Below are 27,239 nucleotides of genomic sequence, written 5' to 3'. Positions count from 1 at the left end.
CTCCATTACTACACTTGGAGTCATTTGGGTGCAGACACTGTGTCTAATTCATCTTTGTATCCTTTAGAGCATTTACCACGGTTGTTTCAAAAGACACGTCTCTCTGGGCACTATGTGCCAAGAACTACAGTGCCACAAAGATAAATAAGACTTAGTCCTCGTCCTTGTCTTAACTTCTCTAGGCTTCAGTTCTCTCACCTGAGAAATGAAGAGGTTGAACCAAATGATGGATGAACTCTTTTCCAGCTCTAAAATTCTAAGAGTCAAAAACTCAAAGCAGGAACACAGGTATCGGACAACAAAAATAAACTCTGACTGATGGAGTGAAAAAACCTAAGGAGGAGTGAATTAAAGGGGCAGGATTAAAGGCAGAGGCCAGAGAAGAACAGGGGGCAGTATCACAGATGTAAACAGGGCAATTATGAGAAAAGGAAAGTATGGGCAGAATGCAAGCCCCTATGCAGCAGACTATACGTGATACTGATGAACTGTGAAAGTTAGTGGGTACAGACAAACAGTTAGATAAAGGAGTAAGTTCTGGTGTTTGATAGCATAGTAGGGTAACTATAGTTAACAATAATTTATCGTATATTTCAAAATAGCTAGAAGAGATTTGAAATGTTCCCAACACAAAGAAATGGCAAATGTTTCAGGTGATGGAGATCCTAAATAGCCTGATTTGATCATTACACGCTGTATGCATATATTAAGATACCATACGTATGTAAAATTATTATGTAGCAATTTAAATTTTTTTAATTAACAAAAAAAGTTACACTAAAAATTGGTTCAAGAAGAATTAGAAATGGCTTATTAAGAAGGCTCTTCAATCTAATAAATGTTGGAAAAATCTGCCATCTAGTGGCTTAAAACTCCTTAAAATCAAGGAAGGAATCTGTCCAATGACCAGTGTGCTGAAGGCATACAACCAGTAATAAAGAAAAAGAAAGAAAATACTCCTCATATCCCAAAATTTAAAACTCCTTTGACCACACTTGGCAAAGTAAGGGCTCAAAAAATGTCACCTATTACTTCACAGCTAGAAGACATAACTTGTGAAAACTGAAATGTTCTCAGTATTAATTCATTGTAGCATATCCTAAACATTCTTTACTACAAAAATCCTGCTAGCTAAATATTTTAAATTCTGCTTATCCTTATTTATTAAGGTACTTATAAGAAGAAAGCATATATAATCATGACACTTTACATTAGCAGTTCTCAGATATAACATAAGGCTTAGAATCACCTAAAAGGCTTATTAAAATAGATTACCGGGCCACCACTCTGGAGCATCTGAATCAGGAAGTCTAGCACAGACTCCAATAATTTGCATTTCTTTATTTTTTTTTAATTTTTGAGACTGGGTCTCACTCTGTCACCCAAGCTGGAGTGCAGTGGTGGCGCAATCACAGCTCACTGCAGTGTACCTCCCAGGTTCCAGCGATCTTCGCACCCTCAGCCTCCCAAGTAGTTGGGAATACAGGCACGTGCGTGCCTGGCTAATTTTTTTCTTTTTTTAAACTTTTGTAGAGACAGGGATCTCCCTATGTAGCCCAGGCTGGTCTCAGACTCCTAGGTGCAAATGACCTTCCTGCCTTGGTCTCCCAAAGTGCTGGGATTACAGGCATGAGCCACTGTATCCAGCCAAGAATTTGCATTTCTAACCATTTCCCCAGTTTTTCTGATGCTGCTGGTCAGGGACCACATTTTGAAAACCACTGCTTTACTTCATGTTTGAATCTGTTACATGATCTCTAAAAGACATACTTTACTATAGGCCAAATTATGAAGCATCAGACTATTTAGTCAACATGTGCTTAAGAATAATCACAGAAAACTGATTATATTGAATGATTAATTATTAAAGACAAAACATGAGAATTTTTCCTGGACTTCTTAGTTCATTAACGAAATCATTCCCTGGCAATTTGATAACTGAGCATCATATTTAAAACTGAGTGGTACTCGGCTATAAATTTTTTTAAATACAATTTAGAGTTTAGAATCAAGAAGCATGGAAAGGCCAGGCACAGTGACTTACATATGTAATTCCAGCACTTTGGGAGGCCCAGGCAGGAGGCTCACTTGAAGCCAAGAGTTAGAGACCAGCTTGAGCAACATGGCAAGACCCCACCGCTCCAAACAACTAAAAAATTAGCTGGATGTTGTGACACGTGCCTGTAGTCCCAGTTACTCAGAAGGCTGAGGCGGGAGGATCACTTGAGCCCAGGAGGTAGAAGCTACAGCAAGCCAAGATCACATACATCACTGCACTCAAACATGAAAGACAGAGCAAGACCCTGTCTCTAAAAAAAGAACTACGAAAAAATCTACTCAGTTCAATACTCCCTACTTTCTACCTCCCAAACAGAACTAGACCCACACTCAGACAGATTGTTGGATGACATAAAATAGGGGGCAGAAAACATTCTGTGTAAAAGGCCAGTTTATAAATATTTTAGGCTCTGTGGGCCATATGGTCTCTCACAACTACTAACTTATGTCACAGCATGAAAAAAAAAACAGACAATATGTAAAACAAAAAAAAAGTGTGGCTATGTTCCTATAAATCTTTCTTTATAAACACTGAAATCTGAATTTCATATAATTTTCATGTATGATAAAATATTCTTTTGAGGTTTTTTTCAACAATTTAAAAAATATAAAATCTATGCTTAAAAACAGGCCACATTTGGCCCACAGGCCAAAGTTTGCCAGAGAAAAGCTTACTGGGCATGGGAATCAAAGACATGAATTTACCACTGAACAGTCATGCCCTCTTAGGAAAGTTGCTTAAGCTTCTAGGAACTTAGGTTTCTCTACATACACAATAGCAGTTATGAAACCATCTCATATTGTGATGAGTAGGATTCAGCATATATAAGTATCTGGTCATCAGTAAAGGCTCTATAAAGTTAATTTCATCTATGATAATCTTAACTTCAATTGAAGTCAATTCAATGTCAATTCAGAAAGTGTCCAAAACTTGCAAGGCGCTAATCTAGCAGTGTAGGAAATACTGTGTAATGAAATCAAGTATTCCTGCCCTTGTGGAGTTAACAGTCTTATGGCATTACTATATTATTAACTGACCGCAATCTTAACACTACCTTCTTCAACCCAGCTGGTGGAGGTAAGCCCATCTTATAGCAACATCTGTTCTGATTCTTTGGTTACCCTGAAGAGATGTGACCAAAGAATCACTGGTAAAATTACAGTCTCACTGTAATTTCACCAAAGAAAAGTTTGGAAAAAACCTGTTTTAGACCTTCCATTCATACAGTTGTTCTACCTAGCTCTTACATTTTAATTCTTCCAAAGTCAGGCTTTCATTTATTTACTGAGAAATATTTATTGAGCACCAATTATGTGCCAAGCCCTAGTCTAAAAGCTGAAAATAGAGCTGTAAATAACACAGATGGAAGTTTCTGCCTTCATGGAACTTACATTCTAGTGTATTAGTATTGCTTTCTCTCTTTATATGCTTTGACAACGTCAAGTATATTTAACAGTTTAACTAAAATCTACTGACAGGTACTCCATGCAAAGCACCGTACTGCTGAGACTAATGATACAGTTCTACAACAGGGTGTTTGCCTTTAAAAACAACAATGACATTTTGAGATATACAGAAATTTACACATGCCTAGAGTTACCTAGACCAGGGGCCAGCAAACTCCAGCCCCTCAAATCAAATTCAGCCCACCACCTATTTTTGTAAATAAAGCTTTATGGAACACAGCCATACTGTGAATTTTATATGTTGTCATGTCTGCTTTCACACTACAAGAGGAGAGTTTAGTAGTTATAACAGAGACCATATGGCCTGCACAGTCTAAAATATTTACAATCTGCCCCTTTACGGGAAGTGTACTGACCATTGGCACAGAGCAAAGAAAACATGAGAGGGTGTAATAGGAAGCTAGACAGATTAAAGGCCAAACCACAAAGTGCCTTTAATACTAATCTAAGAAGTTATATATCTAACCCAAGGGCTAAAGAAAATCAGAGAAGGATTTTTAAGTAGAGAAGTAAATGATCGGAGTTGTACTTTAAGACCTGTAATTCTTTCTGGCAACAGAAATGAAAAGAAATTAGAGGAAGAGGAGGAAACAACTTGATAAGTAATTGGGTCAGAAGTAATCAGGGTCTGAAGTATAAGGATGGCACTAGAAACGGGGACGAGGAGGCATACTAAAGAAGAAGAATCAACAAGGCTTGAAGATCATGAGTTGAGAATTATCTAACATAAATCTCAAGTTTTGGCCTGGTGGAAATATTATACATCAAGATATGGGAATACATGAGAAGAAGCAGGTTTGAAGGAGGACAATGATGAACACAGAATACAATAAGTACGAGGTACTTGTGAGCTATCCAGTAAAAGATGTTCAGTAAGCGAGTGAATAAATAGCTCTGTGGCCTACGAGTAACTTCTGGGATACAGACTTCAAAGATACTACATATGCATTCAAGTGGTTAAAAACCATTAGGTCTGGATAAGGCTGCCTATAAGAATATATAGAATAGGTAAGGGTAAAAAATATGGCCAAAAGATTCCATTAAAACACTATGAGAATTAATAACCAAGTTTAACATAGGAGCAATATGCAGTTGACCCTTGAATACCACAGGGTTATGGGTGCCAGCCCCCAAGCAGGCTAAATCCACGTATAACTTTTGACCGCCCCAAAATTTAACTACTAACAGGCTAATGTTGACCCAAGCCTTACTGATGACAAAAACAGTCTATTAACATATGTCTTATATTTATTCCATACTATATTCTTACAGTAAAGTAAGCTAAAGAAATGAAAATACTAAGAAAAATCATAAGATTAAATACATTTATAGTACTGTACTGTATTTATCAATACTGTATGTTTACATAGTCTGTTTACAAGATCGATCATCTATCTGAAACGGTGCGCACCACAGCTGCAGATTCAACCTATGGCGCATATCGAGCAATTCAACTTTTTCTTGTCATGTCATGACTTTTCCCTGCTTCCTGGGAGCACTTCCAGCATCACTAGTGACACTTTGTATGGGTCCCATGGCATTATTCAAGGTTTACAGTACTGCCCTAAACACGATGAAAAATACACTAAACACGATGAGAACCTGGAGAGATTACTTTTTACTATGATACACAATTTCCTGGAGAGACTAACTGCTCACTTGGAGATGATCAGCGTCATGCAACATTTTAAGTGGATATTTGCAACACTTCAGCTCACTGCAATAGCAACAGGAGGTGGCTACAAAATTATTACCGTAGTACAGTATTACCACAACTAATTTATGCAGTTATTATTTAATACTACATCTTTATGATTGTTTACATTTCTCTTGACTGTGAATGTCGCCATACACGGTCTGTAAGTATAAGTTTTGATAAATGTTAATTTTTTATAATAGATTTGTGTATATCATATGGTAATAAAATAGAATTGTATCTGCATATATTTTATGCATTCATGACATATATAACTTTTTCTTAATATTTTTGATACTTCGAAGGTATATGGTTCATCTGCAAGTTTCTTCAAATTGTTACAAATCTTCATAAAAAATTTCTAATATATTTATTGAAAAAAATCTGTGTATAAGTGGACCCATGCAGTTGAACCCTGTGTTGTTCAAGGATCAGTTGTACAGCCAGTCTTCCATATCCATGGGTTCTGCATACGTGGATTCAACCAACCACAGATGAAAAATATTCAGGAAAAAAAAATGGATGGTTGCATCTGAACTGAACATGTATAGACTTTTTTTTCTTGTCATTCCCTAAACAATATAGTATGACAACTATTTATAGAGCATTTACATTGGATAAGGTATTACAAGTAATCTAGAGATGATGTGAAATACACGGGAGGATGTGCATAGATTATACGCAAATACTACGCCACTTCACATCAGGGACTTGAGCATTTGTGGATTTTGGTATCCACAAGGGGTCCTAGAACCAAGCCTCCACAGATACCAAGGAATGACTGTGCAAAAATAAATTGTATTTCTATAGGCCAGGCGCAGTGGCTTACGCCTGTAATCCCAACATTTTGGGAGGCCAAGATGGGTGAATCACCAGAGGTTAGGAGTTCGAGACCAGCCTGGCCAACTTGGTGAAACCCTGTCTCTACTAAAAATACAAAAATTAGCTGGGCGTGGTGGTAAACGCCTGTAATCCCAGAGACTCGAGAAGCTGAGGCAGAAGAATCACTTGAACCTGGAAGACAGAGGTTGCAGTGAGCCAAGATCACGCCACTGCACTCCAGCCTGGGGAACAGAGTGAGATTCTGTCTCCAAATAAATAAATAAATAAATAAACAAACAGACAAACAAACTGTATTTCTATCTACTAGCAGTGAACACTGAAAAAAAGGTAACTAAGGTAGGAAATATATCTCAAACTTCAGACACTAGTGTACCTCTTTCAAATTATTTTTTGGCATATTAAAGGTATCATTTACATCATCTTTTTATTTGTTCATTGATTTAAAGTTAGCACATAAAAGCTAAATAACTGTGTTTTATAATAACCACTACTCTCTGTGACCCCACAGATTTTTTACACAAATTAAATTAAAAACATTTGTGCATGTAAAACGTAAAGCCATCTTGCTGCCCTATTTGGGAGACACGTGGTGAATGGAAAAAGATAAAATAATACCTGAAATGGAGTGACTTCCTGGCTGTCAAGATGATGGCGGTGGTTCCTAACTGTGCTATGGGGTACAAGATGCCCCACACAGGTTTTGCAAAGGCAGATATTCTTGAGTAAATGTGATGATATAGGTTGTGTGCCTACACTTATTACATGTCCCAGTCCAAACTGGGGTAGGGGTGGGGGGAGAGTTAGCAGCATCATATAAGCATCATACATGTGGTTTTATAAAATATATGTATACAAATATTCTCTAGCTATAAATACATATAAAGAACAAATACATGTGTCAATTAGAAGATTCTTGGCAAAAGGAATTTAAGTATAAAGTTCTACTGGCAAGGCTCTCCTTACTGTAGACATGGAAAATCTAGGTACTTCAGCTAAATGTCAATACTATAACACTACTTTTGCTGCCTGTGCTTACTAAACAAACTTCTGATTACAGTTGAGATTCCCACATAGGTCTATCAAGACAAGTGTCCTGGTCCATGTTTTAGTTTTCAAAATAAAATATTAAATTGGCTCATTGATGCTTTTTTCTTTACATCGATCTTTTGAGCTATGTTAGCCCCTAAGTGTGATATCCTCTCTGAAGGTTGACAAATTCAGTTTTCTGGGTCTTTGAAGTTTTCTGTATTAGGGTAACCTCGCTAAAGAGAAAATTGTTTCTCTCTGAGCATCAAATCTTGATGACATGAACTTGTGTTTTACTCATGTTTGTCACCCCTACCCGCAACAAGTGCCTTTGCAGTCTGACTGGCATGTTGTAGGCTTCCAAGGAAGTCAGAATAAACACACATGCATACACATGCCCACCCCATGCAGACAGACAAGAGAAGATGAATATCCAGTTCTGCTACTTCTACATCTGTGTCAACCATCAATCTTAGCTTCTTATGGGCCCAGTTTTTTAGGCAGCTACAACCAATGGAAGGGAGATGGCAACTAAATGAAATTTATTGCTATCCCTCATTAGGGCAACTTCCAAGCAAGGAAGATATCCTAGTCATTATTCCATTGATCCTATTAAATCTCCCAGAGCTTAGCACAAGGATTTTTAACTGGAGGGGAGGACACCTGATCAAGCCTTTGAGGGTAGGACCTAGGTATGCATTTTTTTTTTTTTTTAATTCTCAATAGGTAATTCTGCTGTCCGCACCTTGCTAAGAGCCATTGGCCTAGTACAGAATGTCAACAAAAGTACTAATGAATAAATTAACTTAGAGTTCTTGGACATTCTTGCCTGTTTCCTTCCCTTAACCCACAGCTGATGCTAAAGAACATCAGCTGAAGACTTAATTCCCTCTTGATCCTTAGGGTGGATTTAAGCAACTCCACTGCAAAAACACAATATATTCAGCATCTACCTATATGGCTTATTCCACATCTACCTTTTATCCAGATTTAAATGACTGTCCAGGTTCTGAAACCAAATTTCCAATTTCCATCCCAATACCAGCAATTTAATTTTTGAAGTCTTGCTCAAACTGGTTCTCCCAGGAAAAGTAAGTCCTGTCTCTGAAGCCTGCTGTTGCCTGCCAGGTATCCCTGACAATGAATCTTTCCACAACGCCTGCTGTTAAACTCTCCACCACAATTTTCCTCTGTCAAATGCTACATAGTAGTCTATACTGACCCTCCTTGGTGCTTGAAGAATTATGGTCTGTGCCCAGTACAGTGCCAGAAAAATGTGGTCCAGAAAGAGAAAATGACTTGCTTTGAGATTACACAGCTAGAAAGTAGGACAACTAAGAACAGAATTTAGGGTTCCCGTCTCCTAATCCAGTACACACTCTATTAAAAAATATTTTTAAAATTTTCTACAGATATAGAACCAACTGTAGTAGTGGTTGCACAACTCTATACATTTAGTAAAAATCAATGAATTACATACTGGAAATCAGTGTCAAAGGGTCATCAAGGAATTTGAACACGAGTGGCTTTTCAAAAGTACAGCTTCTCCCAAGAAAGTAGGCACGTTCTCTGCCTTTTGACTTTGTTGAAATGTAAATTAGGGTCTAGAAGTAGTTACCTTCAAACACTAACTACCTTTTTGTAGCTATCAAGGAAATGTTGGAAATACAACAAAATCAGATGTTGCTTATAAAAATTTTCAACAAAATTGAAAACACAAATAGGAACAAAATCATAAAAATTAAAAAGTTATATACCACTGAAAGCAGTAAGTGCCACTTAAAAATCTATACATGAAGTCTTCGATTTGAACCTAACTCATTAAGTGTTAATTTGGGACTGTATGATTCCCAGATCGGGTGTAAACTCCTACAGGGCAGGTACTACATTTGAATCTCCACCAGCAAGCATAGTACCCACCGTGAGCAAAAAGCTTAATGCGTCTCCTCTAACAACGCAGAGATCAGAGAATCTTCTCAGCCAGAATTAGGCTATAATCTATGCTAAAACCAACAGAGCAAAGAGAACAATAAGAATAGAAAAAAAGATGGCAGCGAGGTGTTGGGGTAGGTTGAAGAAAGGAAGCAAGACTGGAATGAGGTAGTCTGCGTGTTTAAGGAGGATAAAATACATTCATTAGGCTGTGAGTTAGGATATATAAAAAAGAAAACAGTTAAAATCAGCATATTCATAGAGCTTATCCCAAAGCTTCTCAATTAATTTTTGTTTCATATTACCAAATTTACCACCTCAGTTTCTCTTCTTCAACAATACTCGCAACATTAGGCAAAACGATGAATTTCATAAAATCCTGAGTTTCTATATTACCAATTTATCCAAATTCAACTCTAGCTGATTTACTTCACATTTATAAAACCTTTGTGGATGATAAACATCACAGGCCCACATTACTAGAATAACTGAAAATAAATAAAAATGTGAAGAATATTTCAGCTTCTTTCATTTAAAAAAAAAGACCACATAATGGAAAATATAAACAAGCTAGCAAAATTTTTGTCAGGCACAACAGGCCACTTCCACATACTCCTTGCTTTACAACAATCTTCATTCAGAAACAATAATGCAGTCATCCATCTCCAAACTGACTGCTACCAAGAGATGTAAATGATTGTACAACAAAAGGCCCTCTTTCTGTGGTTTGATAATATATCAAACTTTACAGATGTTCTTATTTAAATGGAGACTGCCCCTCAAAAATACCCTCAATTGCTTAGATCCTGAATCAAAAAGTAAACATCTTAAAAGTAATAAGTATAATCTGACTTAAAAGAAATTTATCCCATAATAACTATTCAGTGTGTAATCATTTCAATCCTACAGTCCCACTTACCTTCCTGAAATAATGCCAGGAAAAAACAAATCAAATATTGACTTTTGTAACAAATCAAGAGAGTGGAGTAGTCAGTATGAAATAAACAATCAAACAAAAACAGTCCAGCATTAAGATATAAAATACCCTTCTTTTAAAAGGGACAAGAAAAAAAAACACAGAAATGTGGGGTATGAAGAAGAATACAAAATAGAAAATGAGAAAAAAGGAAAAGTCAAAAGAAAGAAATATAAATTTTCTTTTCTACTCAAAAAATAAGAGTTACTTATTCAAGGTGCCCTCAGAGCCAGAGCTCATATACTATTTGCTGTGGCTTTTACAAAGGTATACGCTACATATTCCCTGCCTTTAAGTATCTGATAGTCTAATTGGAGACATGGGATATGTGACCATCTGTTTGTACTACCATAACAAAATACCTGTGACTGAGTAATTTATGAAGAACAGAAACCTATTTTCTCACAGTTCTGAAGACTGGGAAGTTCAAGATCAAGGTGCAGTGAGGTTGGTTGTCTGGTGGGAGCTGCTCTCCACTTCTAAAATGGCACCTTGTTGCTGCATCTGCCAGAGGGGAGGAACACTGTGTCCTCACATGGCAGAAGACAGAAAGACAACGCGTGGAGCCTCTTCTATCAGGGCCTTAAACGCACTCATGAGGGAGGAGTCCTAACGGCCTCATCATGTCTTAAACGCACTCATGAGGTAGGAGTCCTAACGGCCTCATCATGTCTTAAAGGCCTCATATCTTAATGCCATCGCATTGGCCATTAAGTTTTAATATATGGATTTTGGAGGGCAGATGTTCAAACTATAGCAGGGTATATTCATCAAAACAGAAAAAAATTAACAATAAAATTTGGTGTATTTAAATGGTGCCCAAACTGTGGTACAAAGACAGTATAGCAGTAACATATAAGATAATGAGTAGGTCCTTGTTACGTGTGGCGTGAACCAGTACCTGATCATCTAAGAGTCACCCAGCCTCTAGTATCTCCCTATGGAATGATCATTCTTCAAAACACAAATGATCATATTTCCTCAGCTCAAAAATTTGCGTCCCCTAAAGAATAAGCTGCCTCTTACCACTCCCAATTAACGGGCCTCAACCTGCCCTTCCCATGTCCTATCTCCCACCACCACTATCACCTCCCTTGCCCTCAGACACACACTCTACAGTGTCAGCCAAGCTACACCACTTACAATTTCCCAAAACTACACCATGACTTCTTTTCCCTTGCCACTATTAACATTGTCACTTTGCCTAGAATGTCCATCATATCTGGATTGTATCCATTCACCAAAACAAGTCCAAGTGCTACCTGTCATGCTTCCCTGCTCCTTCAAGCAAGTAGTAGCTCCTTTATTTGGACCCCCACATCACTGTATCTGCATCCCTTTAAGGCATTTATTTTCTAGCTTGCATTCTAGTTTACATATATAGATTTTTAATATATTTTTATATGTACATTTACATATATAATATGAATATGTTTATATTATTTATATTATGTTTATGTAATATATATTTTTAATATATATGAAATATGTTTTTATATATTATGTTTAGATATGTAAATGTATATATATGTATACATACATACACACACATAGAGCATGCAGCAAAAGAAATGTATTTTAGACATCAGTAAAATATATATACATACACTGGCCGGGCGTGGTGGCTCACACATGTAATCCCAACACTTTGGGAGGCCGAGGCAGGAGGATGACCTGAGGTCAGGAGTTCAAGACCAGCATGGCCAACATTGTGCAACCCAGTCTCTACAAAAATACAAAAATTAGCCAGACCTGATGGCAAGTGCCTGTAATCCCAGCTACTCAGGAGGCTAAGGCAGAAGAATCACTTAAGCCGGGGAGGCAGAGGTTGCAGTGAGCTGAGATCTTGCCATTGCACTTTAGCCTGGGCAACAGAGTGAGACTCCATCTCAAAAAAAAAAAAAAAAAATGTATATATATATATACACACACACATATATATACACATATATATACATATATACACATATATACACATATATATACATATATACACATATATACATATATACATATATACACATATACACATATATACATATATATACACACATATATACACATATATACACACATATATACACATATATACACATATATACACACATATATACATATATACACACATATATACATATATACACATATATATACACATATATACACATATATACACACACATATATATACATATATACACATATATATATACACATATATATATACACACATATATATATACACACACATATATATTATTTCCTATCTAAGAATATGAGATCTTAGGTCAGAATTGCTCTCCATCTTTACATCTCCCCCAACCCCTAACATGGTGCATTCCACAAAGCAAGCCACAATAAATAAGAGAGTCATGGAAAGCAGGCCAGATAAAGATAGAATGGACTTTCCACCTCATCAATCTTCCTAATACCAACAACTTCTGTAGCTGAACACATACGCTTTTTAAGAAACATATTCGAAAAGTGTATATATATATGTGCTGAGGAAGTGAGGTATTAATAACTACACTTTAAAACAACAAAATTGGCAGGGCGTGATGGCTCATCCCTGTAATCCCAGCACTTTGGGAGGCTGAGGCGGGTAGATTGCTTGAGCTCAGGAGTGCGAGATCAGCCTGAGCAACATGGTGAAACCCTATCTCTCCAAAATCAACAGCCAAGTGTGGTGGTGTGCACCTGTAGTCCCAGCTACTCGAGAGGCTGAAGTGGGAGGATCGCTTGAGCCCAGGAGGTTGAGGCTGCAGTAAGCCAAAATCACGCACTGGACTCCAGCGTGGGTGACAGAGTGAGACCCTCTCTCAAATAAATAAATAAAATAAAACCAAAAAATCAAGCTGAACTAAACCCAAAAAGACTTTAAAGGAGGAAATCTCGCTTAAACAATAAAATGGAATCCCAAAGGAAATGTTAACATAAACAAGAGGTCACCCTCAACAGAAATCAAACTAGCAATCAGAGTGCCATGGGTACTGTAAATGCAGTGTCAAGGCTTGGCAAAATTTCACAACAAAGAACTGAGCATGTCACAGCAAAACAAAGTCTATCCCATTTCTAATAGCAAAATTTAAATTCAAGACAATGTGAAGCTAGGTGCAGAAAATACAAGATCTAACATATTAACCACTGAAAGGCCAGTCTTTATATAAGAATTTGACAAAAATAAAATCAAAATGGCATGATTTTATCATTGTAATATGTTTATTTTATAATCAAGTGTTTTGTTAAAATAAATTGTGTAATTACTTGCAGCATATATGATTACATTCAATATTATAAAATGTAAAGACCTCTAACTTCACATATAAACATTCAACTATATCCAAAATAAAACAGACGTCTATTATTTCAGATTACCTACTGTAGTTAATACTTCTAAATTTTTAAATTTTTTTAGTTAGCCAGATTTTTGAAACTGATTATCAAACTTCTTAAGGATAAACAACTAACTCTTAAACACAGGAGCCACACATATCAAAAGGAGTAAGTTAACAGTATTACATTTATTCAATACTAAATAATAACTTTACCTATCATCTCCTGAATACCTACTGTGCTGAATATTTAAACCTCAAAACACCCTGGGGCTCACTAAATACTCATTTCAACTCCCTTTTCTCTTTTCTTAAGAAAGATTTTTAAAAGAACTAAAGAGAACTTCTATAAATGAAAAATATAACAATAAAATCTAAAATCACGATAAATAATTTAAAAAGGAGATGCAGCACAAAAGAATTAGTAAAATAGGAAATATATCAGCAAAAATTAACCAGAATACAGATTTTTTCAAAATAAAATCACATGTATCAATAATTTACCAAAACAATAATTTACAAAAATAATTACAATGTATAAAAGATCTCAAAAAGCATTTCAAACTACTTCCTTCAATAAGTACATGTATTTATACAGAAAAAATTAAAATAATATTTTACTTGTCTTTTTTCCACAAAAACAAAGGAGGGGAAACAGAAGATAGTGAAAAAAATTACGGGTCATTCTAGGAGACCCTACATCTAGATAACAGAAATTCCAGAGAATTAAAAGAAAAAAAATGAAGAGGAAATAATCCAAGAAATAATTCAAAGAATTTTCCCAAAAGTGAGATTATTAACTATCCAAAGTGAAGGGCCAGCACTGTGGATATTAATAAACCTACGCCAAGTCATAACATGGCCAAATTTCAGAACACCAGGGGAAAAAAAAAGAAAATCTTAGATCTCAGAGAGAAAGTGGACAAAAAGCAGAGAAAGAAAGAAACACGGATTTTATATTACAATGACATTCTCAAGAGCAACACTACTAGAAGCTAGAAGAAAATAGAACAATACCTTCAAAGTTTTATGGAAAAAGTATTTCCATCCTACAATTCTATCCGGTCAAATGATCAATTAAGCACATGAAGATAAAATAAAGCCATTTTCAGATATGCAGGGCTTCAAAAAAATATTATTTCTCATGTACTGTTTCTCAGGAAGTTACAGGAGGTTGTGATCCACCAAAACAGTTAAATAAACGAAGAAAGAAAAAAAAAATCTGAGAAACAGGTCATGCAACCAAAGAGAAATAGGGAAGCCATCTTCTGGATAACGGTGAAGTGAAATTCCAAGACAATAGCTATGTGGCAGGTGTTAAATCCAAACTGGAGTAGATCAGAAAGTTCTGAGATCTCCATCCATGGCCGTACCACCCTGAATGCACCTGATCTCGCATGATCTCAGAAGAAAGTTCTGAGACCTCTTCAAGATGATCAAACGGCACACCTAAAAGGAGGTTTACACTATGGGGTGAGTTTAGGGGAAAGTCTGTGATAAGTGCATTTCAAAACGTGGCAAATTAAAAAGAATTATTAACTACCAGGAGAATAAATAAGTAAGAAGTTACTAGGTGGGTCTTACTACAGCATACAAGGCCCTGCATGATTCAGCACTCACCACGCTCTCTGTGACCTCACCTTATTACTCTGTGTCACTATCTCCTTCAGCCTAACTGGCTTCATTGCTGTTCCTAGAAAATGCCAAGCACACTTCCAACTCAGGGCTTTTGCTTTGGCTATTCCTGCTGCATAGAATACTCTTCCCCCAGATACCTAGAAACTAGTAATACCCTCACCTATTGCAAGTCTTTGCAAGTCACTTCCTCAATGAGGGTAATGCGGCCACCATATTTCAAACTAGAACTTGCCCCCTACTCTCCCACCCTTCCACTCTCCAGCTCTGATTATTTTTTTCCCATAATACTTAGCTCCTCACATACTTTATATTCATTGTTTGTTGTCTGTCACTCCCTCGAAAAGTTCCACGAGGAAGATATACCCTAAGCACCTGGAACAGTATGTGGCACAGAGTAGGAAATCAATAAATGCTTGTTGAATGAATAAATGAATAAATAAAAATGGAAAATCATTGAAATCATGAAATATGGAAAATCATTGAAATCATGAAATACTATACAAGCTTCTTGCCTTACCTGGAAGTATCATCTACATAACCATAATAATAATCATAATATAGGATGGGCACGGTGGCTCACGCCTGTAATCCCAGCACTTTGGGAGGCCGAGGTGGGCAGATCACGAGGTCAGGAGATCGAAACCATCCTAACAGGGTGAAACCCCGTCTCTACTAAAAATACAAAAAATTAGCCAGGCGTGGTGGCAGGCGCCTATAGTCCCAGCTACTCGGGAGGCTGAGGCAGGACAATGGCATGAACCCAAGAGGCAGAGCTTGCAGTGAGCCGAGATTGCGCCACTGCACTCCAGCCTGGGCGGCAGAGTGAGACTCCATCTCAAAAAAAAAAAAAAAAATACTATAAAATTATGATATAACAGGATTTAACATAAGATATAACATAACAGGAGAACAAAGCGAAAATTCTTTGTGCATACTCATGGTAAAGTAAGAAAACTAAATATCCATCTTCCACAAAGGGAAGTAAATAAATATTGTGTAAAATTGGAATCAAGAAGTACAATGTAAGCTTTTTATTTAAATGTATGAAAACAATCAAAAGAATCAATTAAAATAGCTAAAAGTGGTTACCTTTAGAAAGCAAGAAGTTGGGTGGAGGAGTCAGTTTTTAAAACTAAACCCTTGAAATTATGTGCAAATACAACTCATAAAAATAAAATGTAAATATAAGAAAAAAAATTTTAAGAAAAGTCACATCTTGGTAAAAAAAAAAAATACTCATTATGCATATTATAGACTAAGAATTAATATCTAGATTATATAAAAATGTCAACAACAAACCCCCTATCAAAAGAAAAGAAACAAAACCAGTATTTCATAGATGAGAAAACATGAATGGCCAATAACATATGAAAAGCTACTCAGTTTCATCAGTAACCAGGGAAGTACAAATGAAAACCAGAGTGACATGTTCTTTTACACCTACCAAATCAGCAAACATTTAAAAGTCTCACACCATCAAGAGTACTAATGAGAATGTGAAACGAGAGACACTTTTATAAGCTGCTGATGGGACTGTAAACTGGTACGAATAATCTGGAAAACATTTGACATTATCTAGTAAAGTTGAAGATGTACTAACCTGACAATCCAGCATTGGCACTCCTAGTTGTATATCCTATAGAAACTTTTGGACATATATATCAGAGGAATGCAAATTATTTTTACCACAGTACTATCTTTATAACAAAAAAATTAGAAACAAACCAAATTTTCATCTATAGGAGAATGAATAAATATGTTGCAAATTATTTGTAAAATGAAATGTCCTAAATAGTAGGTAAAAATGAATAAACTAAAGCAAAACGTGCACCAAAAAGGAAGTCACGAAGTGAGACTTGTATGTCTTCTGTGTGATTCCATTTACGTGAAGTCAAAACAGCAAAACTAAATATGAATAAGTGATAAAACTATAAAGAAAGCAAGAAAATCATATACACAAAACTCAGGACAGTAATCACCTCTAGAACGGAGACAATGGGATCAGGGAAGAGCGCAAGGAGGACTTCGCGGTGGGGGGGGGGGGGGGGGGGGGGTGTGTGTGTGTGTGTGTGTGTGTGTGTGTGTGTGTGTGTGTGTGTGTGTGTGTGTGTGTGTGTGTGTGTGTGTGTGTGTGTGTGTGTGTGTGTGTGTGTGTGTGTGTGTGTGTGTGTGTGTGTGTGTGTGTGTGTGTGTGTGTATAAAAATTTCATAATAATGAAGTCCTGAACTAAACACAGACATATGACTGAATAGAATACAAACTTGCATACATTTCCAATCAAAAAGACTTAAGTATACTGACAGTCAAAGTTAAGGACTTGTCAATAAACAAGAGTAAGTCTCAAAATTCAAAAACTCAAGTTAGGTTTGTCTTATTCAAAATTTGATACTCTTCCCATTGACAAAAGCAAACATTTAGCTTGGCTATCCTATAAAATGAATGTGGCTTCTGTTCTCAAATAACGAAATTAAAGGGGAGAAACCACTGGAAGTAGAAAATGCCATAAGGTTTCTAGTAAGCCTCAATGTAGATGCAAATACACAAGAAAGTGGTGTATGTGAATGATGGGACACAGTTGCTAGAAGGAACTGTGCAACATCAGTGCAGCGGTAACTAGCAAGGAAAGAAAGAAGGGAAGTAGCATCTACTGAGGCCATTCTGTGTGAGGGCACTTTATATACAGTACTAGTTCTCTCACTAATTCTCTGAGTTACGTATCATACTCACTTTACAGATGAGAAAAATAAGGTCTGGGGGTTAAAAGAGGAGAATAAATTCCTCATTGAATATTCCCAGTGCCCCATCTGGCTCAGAAGAGATCAGTGAGCCAGATGGATAAGCATGAATAATCAGATGACAACAATATTATAGATATTAAAGACAACTATGCACAAGAGGAGGAAATTAAGAAGTCAACATAAGAATCAGAATAGTTTCTTCCATCTGAATCTATGCCAACATTTCTATGTCCACCTAATACTCCACTAAGTATGAGAACAAATGGTTACTTACCTGTGACCAGGGTGGTAAATAGCTGTGTTGATTCCATGAGGATAATGACTACTGAAGCTGAAACAGTGACTTTCTTGGTAGCTCTGATTTGTTCCAACACTAAATTTAAGAAGGTAAGTAAGAAGTAAATACCATTAAACCACAATGGATATCACTAAATACCCAATAAAATGTTTAGAATTTAAAAGACAGACAATACCAAATATTGCTGAGGATATAAAACAACCAGAACTCGGATACGTCACAATGAGAAGGTAATTGATAAAACCACTTGGTAAAAAGTGTAGTTTTTTATAAAAATAAACTATGTCTCCCCTATGACCCAGTAATCCTACTTGAAGATATTGACCCAAGAGAAATGAAAATGTATATCCATGAAGACTTGTACAAGAATGATTGTAACAGCATTATTTGCAGTGGCCAAGAACTGGAAACAGGGTTCTATCAATAGAAGAATGGATTTTTAAAATCATGACCTATTCATACAATAAAATACTAATTGTCAGTAAAAAGAAATAAACTAGCGATGTACGTAAAAATATGAATGAATCTCAAAATATGATGAATGAAAGAAGACTTAGATAAAAGAGTACATACTACAGTCATTCCTAGGCATCCTTGGGGAACTGGATCCAGGATGCTCAGAGGATAACAAAATCTGTTAAGTGTTCAAGCCCTTGATATAAAATGGCATAGTAGGCTGGGCGCGGTGGCTCACGCCTGTTATCCCAGCACTTTGGGAGGCCAAGACGGGCAGATCACGAGGTCAGGAGATCGAGACCATCCTGACTAACATGATGAAACCCTGTCTCTACTAAAAAATACAAAAAAATTAGCCAGGTTTGGTGGCGGGCACCTGCAGTCCCAGCTACTTGGGAGGCTGAGGCAGGAGAATGGCATGAACCCGGGAGGCGTAGCTTGCAGTAAGCCAACATCACTCAACTGCACTCCAGCCTGGGCGACAGAGCAAGACTCCGTCTCAGAAATAAACAAATAAAAATTAAAAAATAAAATAAAATAAAATGGCATAGTATTTTCATATAACACACACATATCCTCCTGTATACTCTGAATCATCTCTAGATTCCTTATAATACCCAATACAATATAAATGCTATGTAAATAGTAGTTATACTATATTATTCAGAGAATGACAAGAAAAAGTCTGTACATGTTCAATACAGACACAATTTTTTAATGTTTTCAATCCACAGTATCAAATCTACAAATGCAGAACCCACAGATACAGAGGGATGACTGTCTATTATTCCATTAACATAAATTATTAGAATAGGCAAAACTAATCTGTGATTTTAAAAAAATTTTAAACACTAGTTGTTCTGGGAGTGGGTATGGAAAGAGATTTACTGGGAAGGGGCATAAGGGAACTTTCTAGTATGATGGTAATGTTCCGTATCTTGACAGAGGTTTGAATTGCACAAATGTAAACATTTGTCATAACTCACTAGCTGGTATAATTAAGATGTATGCATTTCACTGCATGCAAATTTTACCTCAAAAAGAAGAAAACTATAAGCAAATATTAAACTCTAATTAATAATATGCATGCTAAAGCATTTGAGTACTGATATGTCCAACTTACTATGAAATGATTAATAGCTGGATAGAGGGGTGGATATATGAATAGAAATATGATATAGCAAGCACAGTAAAATCCTAATTGTGGAATCCAAGTGGAAGTAATGGGTGTTCACCACACTACTCTTTCAAATTCCCTATTATATTTGCAATTTTTCATAATAGAAAGCAAAAAAAAATACCAAAATCTGACATTAAACCAGAGAAATAAACATTATTTCAAATATGGCTTCCAAAGCACATTTTTACCTTACAAGGTAACTTCTAAGTTCTCCTCGGTAATTGATGACCAGCAGTTCTGCAGACCACTGTGCACTTGCTTTATATTCTAAAAATATCAACCCAGCAATGGCATAGCTTAAGTCACCTATAAAACTAGATGCCTACAGAAGAGGGGGAAATTAAGTTACTAAAAAAAAAACTAGATAAAAGTTAACACATGCATAATTAGAGAATATCTGATACACTGGCTTCATGTACACTTTATGTAAGATAACTTCAGAATTGCTCTGTATACTCAAAAATCATGCAAGTCAGAATGCCTAGATCTAGACACCCAAGTCTAGACCAGCCCTCTCAGACACAGGCTGAAACCACAGCAGCCCCTTTGAAGATGTTCACCTACATAGGAAATTTCTATTCAAATTTTATGTCAATTGCAGAAAAAAGCAAAGATAATGCCACCATTCAGCCTCAAAAAACTCTAAGAGCTTGTTTAAAGATAGAAGCTTCCAAATGTTAATTTCCACTGCCAGCAGTAGCCTGTGGTAAAAAAGTCTCCAGTTTCCATTTGCCTAATCAGCAACCTAAAGGAAACTACACATAAAATACTCACTCAATGTTAACCTTTCTCCATTAACTAAATACCAGGCTAAACTGCTAAAGATCTGAAGGCCTGTACACCTTGGGAAGCACACAAAATAAAGTTTATCACCCATGAAGGGGATTCGAATATGCCAACCCAAAATACGCCACTTTGGCATAAGGATTATTTTGAGCTGAAGGCAACTGGGAATCAACAGATGCAGGAAAAATTCTTTGCCCTCCCCTTAACTGCCTAAAAACAAGGCATACATTTCTCTTTGTGAAAGTGCTCCTCAGTACCAGGAGGAGGAGATGGACTTATCCCTGGAAACCGGAAGTCATACCAAGATGAGTCTGTGTAAACAGACCTTATTAAAATCCCTTTCTTCCATTAATTTGTCCCATGCATTTCTTAGTCACTTTCCCACAATTTACCACCTCAAAAAGCCAATCCCTTTCCTTTGTCTAGTCACATCTCAACAATTTATATCCCTCTATTAAAATGGTATATAAGGCTGGACAGGGTGGCTCACATCTGTAATCCCAACACATTGAGAGGCCAAGGTGGAAGGACCACTTGAAGTCAGGAGTCCAAGACCAGCCTGGACAGCAAAGCAAGATCCTGTCTCTACAAAAAGTTTAAAAGATTAGCCAGGTGTGGCTGCACTATGATCACTATCATTGCACCACTGTGCTCCAGCCTGGACAACAGCAAGACTCTATCTTTAAAAAAAGAAAAAATGGTATATAAGCCTGAGTCTAACCACTTCTTTGAGCTTTCACGTCTTTTCTGAGAAGCTCCCTGTACATGTAAAAATATTAACATTAATAAAAACTGTACAACTTTTCTCCTGTTAATCTGTCTTTTGTCAGTTTAATTTGCAGGCCCCTAGCCGCTAAATTTAAGCAGGAAGAGAAAAAGTTTTTCCTCCCAATCACCCCTGAATGGTTCCTCATTGTCTAGAACCACACAGTCAACACTTGATACATGGCTAGTCCAAATTGAGATATGTCATAAATATAAAAATACACATCAAATTTCAAAGATTTAAAATCAAAGAAAGAGCAGAAAATATCACATTAATAATGCTTTATATTGATTACATGTTGAAATAATATTTTGGATATATTGGATGATATAAAATATAGTATTAAATAAATTTCACCTGTTTCTTATTTTGGTTTCTCATTGTAGTTATTATTAAATAAACTTCACCTGTAGTTATTGTATATGTAACCAAATATAAAATTACATTCGAGCACACATACAGCTCATATCGTATTTCTTTTAGCCAGAAATAGTCTAGAAAATAAGAATCCAGACTCCTTAGTTTGGCTAAGATTTCCAGAATATGAGCACAACACACATTTTTAGTTTCTCCATTCATTATTTCTGAAAAAAAATCATTATCTATATCATTGGTTTTCAACCCTAGCTTCTCACTAGAATCAGCTAAAACCTTATAAACAATATTAATACCCAGGCCCCACAAAGATAAAATGAATCAGAATCTCTGTGAGTAGCGCCTGGGCAATCTGGTAATTTGTTTTTTTCTTTTCCTTATAAAGCTCCCCAGGTGATTCTAAGATACAGCCAGAGTGAGAACCACTGTTCTATCTGACCCTGTATCTTGTTCGGTTGATGAAGGAGGATACAAACTAAAAAGCACTAGATTCCTAGAAGAGACACTATTAACAGAATTGTCATACAAAAGTCATTTTGTTCCCACTCAATCTTAGTTTTCTAGACAAAATGAGAACAATATCTGCCCAATCTACTGAAAGGGCTGTTGTGAATATAAAATCATAATATATATCAAAGGCATTAATAAAGAATAAAGTAGCATACAAATACAAATTACTACTACCATTTGTTTTTCTCTACTCTCCTTTTCAATTTCTATTTCCTGTAGGGTAACAAATTCCAACTCCTCTTGAAGTTGTTCCTGTTGTGACAGACCATTGACTTCTTTCTGTCACTAGAGCTTTATAACAACTTTCTGTACCTGTGTTTAGTGTTTACTTACTACCACGTGGTTTACATCTGGACAGTGTATTACAAAATACAAGGAATAAATATTGCATGTATGCAGATTTCTAACTAGATTCTGGGCATCTTAAGTCCACAGCTTATTATTCTGATTTATATTTGTATTATCTCCCCCTTCACACTCTTTCATTCAAGTACCTATACATACATGACATTGAAAAAACTATGTTTTCAATTTAAGCTATGTACATACCGGGGAAATGACAAAGAGTTCACTTCCCATGAGATCAAACACCCTCACAGTTCCTGTGCTTTCGGCATAGGCCAGTAGGGTACAATCGTAACTCCATGCTACCCGTCTCCACTGGGGTTTCGGGTCTTTCGGAACTAGAACAAAAGAAACAGGTGCTTTCAACAATATATTACAAAGATAGTTAATGCTTTTAGTAACTGCAACTAAAGTAAGTATTCAAGTATAATAATTACAGCATCTCCTAAGGATCTCTAATAATGCTTCCCTCAATAAAAAAAGAGCAGTTTCCAGAAACACACTTCAAGTAAGAGTGGGAAATACAAACCACTGCAACTATGCCCGATTTATTTTAGAAGCAAAGTCTACTGATGCGTGGTCTGATGAATGCTGAGCATCCCCTGGTCTGGTAAAGGCCCAGGAATAATACACCTCAAAATATCTGTAATACTCAGATCTAAAGCATACAGAATGGGTAAACAATATTAATAATTCTAATCCAGTGAGTTCTGCTCCTCTAAAAGCAAAAAATAAAAATTGCAACTTGATCTTTTAAATACATCAAATATAGATGCCAAGATACAAATTGGGACTATGCTAACATTGTATTAGAAAGGGAGGAAATATATATATGTATACACACACACACACACACACACACACACACATACACATACACACATACATAGAAAGAGGCAGGTAAATCAAGAACTCATGAGTCAATCACACAATTTCAAGATTTTGATAATCAACAACTTAATTCTAGTAACTCAGCAACTGAATTTTTTTCTGTTCTGAATTTTCAGTAAAATAGAGAGAAAGGCTATCAGCTGCAAAAGAAGAAAAAGAGGATGTGAAACTCTATGTTAGATTTGTTTGAGGCTTTTTATTGTTTTGTTTGCTTTGGTTTCCTCTTATTGGAATCTCAGAACTGAAGAGTTAGGTAGATAGACAAGTGTTCTTCCTTTCCCAACATGAATTCAAAATGATTAGGAGACTCAAGGTGTCACCTTGAGTCAAGAGTAGAACAAAACCCAGAACATCAGCATCCTGTCTTTCCATGCAGTGCAGGTGTCATTACAACACACTGCCTCTCCACCAGAGCCTTACAATTGCCTCAAAAATGCTCCAGAAACGTATGGCCTTCTTTTGATGCCTCTGCCACTATCCCAGCTCAGGTCTCACCATCTCCTGCTTGGCCTACTAACAGGTCTTCTGCTATCTGTCCCTTCCCTTCTATTCCTTCCTCCATACTATCAGACAATATCTTTCTAAAATAACAAGATAAACAGATCACATTCTTCTGCCACTTTAAAAGCCCTGAAGGTTCTCCATTTCCAACAGAATCAAGTCCAAATGCCTCAATATATATGAAAGGCCCTTCCCAAAAGGCCCCATTGTAGCTTTCCAGTTTTGCCTTCTACCACTTCCTCTGTCATATACCTAATAACCCACTCATACCACGACAACCTGGCAAATGAGCAAATACATGCCTTTTTTTTTTTTTTTTTTTTTTTGAGATAGAGTCTCACTCTGTTGCCCAGGCTGGAGTATAGTGGCGCGATCTCGGCTCACTGCAACCTCCATCTCCTGGGCTCAAGCAATTCTCCTGCCTCAGCCTCCTGAGTAGCTTGGATTACAAGCGTGTGCCACTAAGCCTGGCTAATTTTTTTGTATTTTTAGTAGAGACGGGATTTCACCATGTTGGCCAGGGTGGTCTTGAACTCCTGACCTCAAGTAATCCGCCCGCCTCAGCCTCCCAAAGTGCTGGAATTACAGGCGTGAGCCACCGCACCCTGCCCATACGTGCCTTTTATACATATTGCTGCTCTACCTGGACTGTTCATCTCCAATCTTACTCATCCTTCCAGGTCTAGTTTGTTACCTCCTCCTTCCTGGACACCCTTGAAAACTGGCTGCTCTGTGCCACCAAATATTCTGTACATACCTCTTTCATAGCATTTATCACATCATATTGTTGTTTACCTATTTGCCCCACAAGTCTCTGAGCTCATTGAAATCAGAAACAATGTCTTATTCCACATTCTATTCCCAGGACCTGGAACACAAAGTGATTAACGTTTCACTAATGAGTGACACCTATGTCTCTCAGAAAAAAAAATCTCTATTAACAGGGCAAGGTAATGGTAAGAGTTCACCATCCCTTCAGGACTACCAATGAAATGTGAATTCTATAATGGAAGTCATCTATCTACCTAAAAGAAATAATGTGTAGAGTTCAGACTTCCCTTAACTTTGTAATATATATTCTAGGGAATATATGGTGAAAGTACACCAGACATCAATGAGTTTCTTCATTTTGATTATTTATCAATAGGTTAAAAGTATACAAAAAAATCCCAGAGAGGTCATTCAGCATGGATAAGTCTAATTAATTTTATTAAAGCCTAACAAGATACTGCATACATTCTGGAACAGCCATTTTTGTAAGTGGGAATAATTTTTTCTAAAAAATCAATTCCCTGTCTTTAGACTGCTAAAATAAAAATCAAACTTCAAAGCACACATAGGTGCAAAATAACAAAAGAATAAAAAACTGACATATGCACAGATGCTACATAAAAACGAGCAAGGTGACAATTTTCCCCTGAAAAATATTTATGTGCTAAGGAAACACTACCATGTGATAACAGATTTTTCCTCTTATTTCATTTTGATAAGATAAACAGATTCTATGCACTGCATTGCATCTGCAAGGGATTTGCTTTTACTATTCTAGTTACAACCAGTAACTCCAGAAAATTCAGCAGGTGTTTTGACCTAGATAAAAATATTTTTTCATTACAAGATAAGATTTCACATAACAGTGTGAAAATAAAGACTTTATCACTGGATTTTTCCAGTTGCTTGTGTGGCTTGGGAAAGGAACGAACAGTACAGATTTTTACAAAGCAAGTGTCAATCAAGTTGTCTGAAAAGTATGCAAGAAACACTGATGGTAAAAGTTAACCAGCAAATTGACAACTGACACGTGCATGGTGAAATCAAGTCTATACCCCCCACTCATATTTTCATCAGCTGTAGCTCCTCAAATCTGCCCAGTTGCCAAGCTCTTTCCCACCTCAGAGCTTTTGTGGATGCTATTTTCTCTGCCTGGAACACTCTTTCCCTAACACTCTACTGGCTTTTTTTCATCTTTCAAGCTTCACTTTAAATAGCACTTCCTTAGAAGGCATTCTGTGACCACCCTAAGTAGCGTCTGAGCCCCATTATTTTCCACCAGTCCAATGATTTCATGTCCTTCACAGCTCTTACGCCAAATAATTATACATTTGTTTGTTACATCAGTCCGTTTTCATGCTGCTGATAAGACACATCTGAGACTGGGCAATTTACAAAAGAAAGAGGTTTAATTGAATTTACAGTTCCACGTGGCTAGGGAAGCCTCACAATCATGGTGGAAGGCAAGGAGGAGCAAGACCCATCTTGCATGGATGGCAGCAGGCAAAGAGAGAATGAGGAAGATGCAAAAGCAGAAAACCCCGATAAAACCATCAGATCGCGTGAGACTTATTCACTATCACAAGAACAATATGGGTGAAACTGCCACCCATGATTCAATCATCTCCTACTGGGTACCTCCCGCAACACGTGGGAGTTATGGGAGTACAAATCAAGATGAGATTTGGGTGGGGACACAGAGCCAAACCGTATCATTTGTCAGACATTTTACTGTCTGCCTTATTTGTTAATCTATAAATTCCAAAATGTCAGGAGCTGTGTCTATTTTGTTCATAATGTTTATGACCAGTGCCTAGTACTCTGGTGGGACATAACAAACACCCAAATTCTCAAGGAGCAGACTTCAATCCAGTGCCCATTTACCCAAACTAGCAATGGAAATGAGCAAGGATTTAAAAATAATAAATACTGGGTTCTTGTCTCAGTGCTACCACAAGACACCTGGGTATGACCCTGGGTATGGCCTCAGTTTCCTCATTTTCATAGTGAATTCAATGAACAATCTCTCATATATACATTCTTTACTTCCAAGTCAAGTCAAGAACCAGTGAGCAAGGGCAAACTAGTGGGAGTGGAAAGACATCAGAGAAGCCAAATACGTAAATGTTTAATAGTGTCGCCAGAAGAACACAAGAGAAAAACCTTAACAATTCTACAATAAGAAAGGCCTAAATATAAGAAACTCTGACTTTATAAAGAAAAAAAGTGACAAATGGTGGAGGGAGGGAGGGAGGAAGGAAGGAAGGTGGGAAAGAGGGAAGGAGGGAAGGGAGGAAGGGAAGAAGGGAGGGAGGGAATTCTCTATGGAAAAAGATGCCACAACAAATTTAAAAATCAATTGGGTAAAAACAATAGGCATAAACTTTGCAAATTTGAAGAAATCTACAAAACTGCTTATCTAGAAGCTTAATGAACTTAAAGCAGGATAAACTCAAAAGCTATCCAGGCACATGATAATCAATGTCTGACAAACAATAATAAAGAGAAAATTTTAAAGTAGACAGAGGAAAGAAAGACACCTTATATCCAAGAAAACAATAGCAATGACTCCCAATTTCTTGTCAAAAACAAAACAATGACATCTTTAAAGAGCTGAAAGAGCCAGGCTCAGGGCTGATGCCTGTAATCCCAGC

The 27,239-nt window shown here is 36.7% G+C and overlaps 1 protein-coding gene across 2 annotated transcripts in view; it reads right to left on the bottom strand.

The window, feature by feature from the left end:
- Positions 1-27,239, bottom strand: part of NBAS (NBAS subunit of NRZ tethering complex) — a 395,596-nt gene that overhangs the window by 351,538 nt on the left and 16,819 nt on the right. For both annotated transcript variants that reach the window (XM_024242131.2, XM_054548369.2), the window contains exons 7-9: positions 22,627-22,760; positions 19,829-19,962; positions 17,981-18,079 (exon numbers count right to left, since the gene is read on the bottom strand). In XM_024242131.2, coding sequence (XP_024097899.2) covers positions 17,981-18,079; positions 19,829-19,962; positions 22,627-22,760 — 367 coding nt within the window. The remainder of the gene's footprint in view (positions 1-17,980; positions 18,080-19,828; positions 19,963-22,626; positions 22,761-27,239) is intronic.

The sequence above is a fragment of the Pongo abelii genome, chromosome 12 (genome assembly GCF_028885655.2).
Source record: "Pongo abelii isolate AG06213 chromosome 12, NHGRI_mPonAbe1-v2.0_pri, whole genome shotgun sequence".
NCBI lineage: Eukaryota > Metazoa > Chordata > Mammalia > Primates > Hominidae > Pongo > Pongo abelii.
Note: the sequence above shows the minus strand (reverse complement) of the source record. Positions and strands in the feature narration are given on the sequence as shown.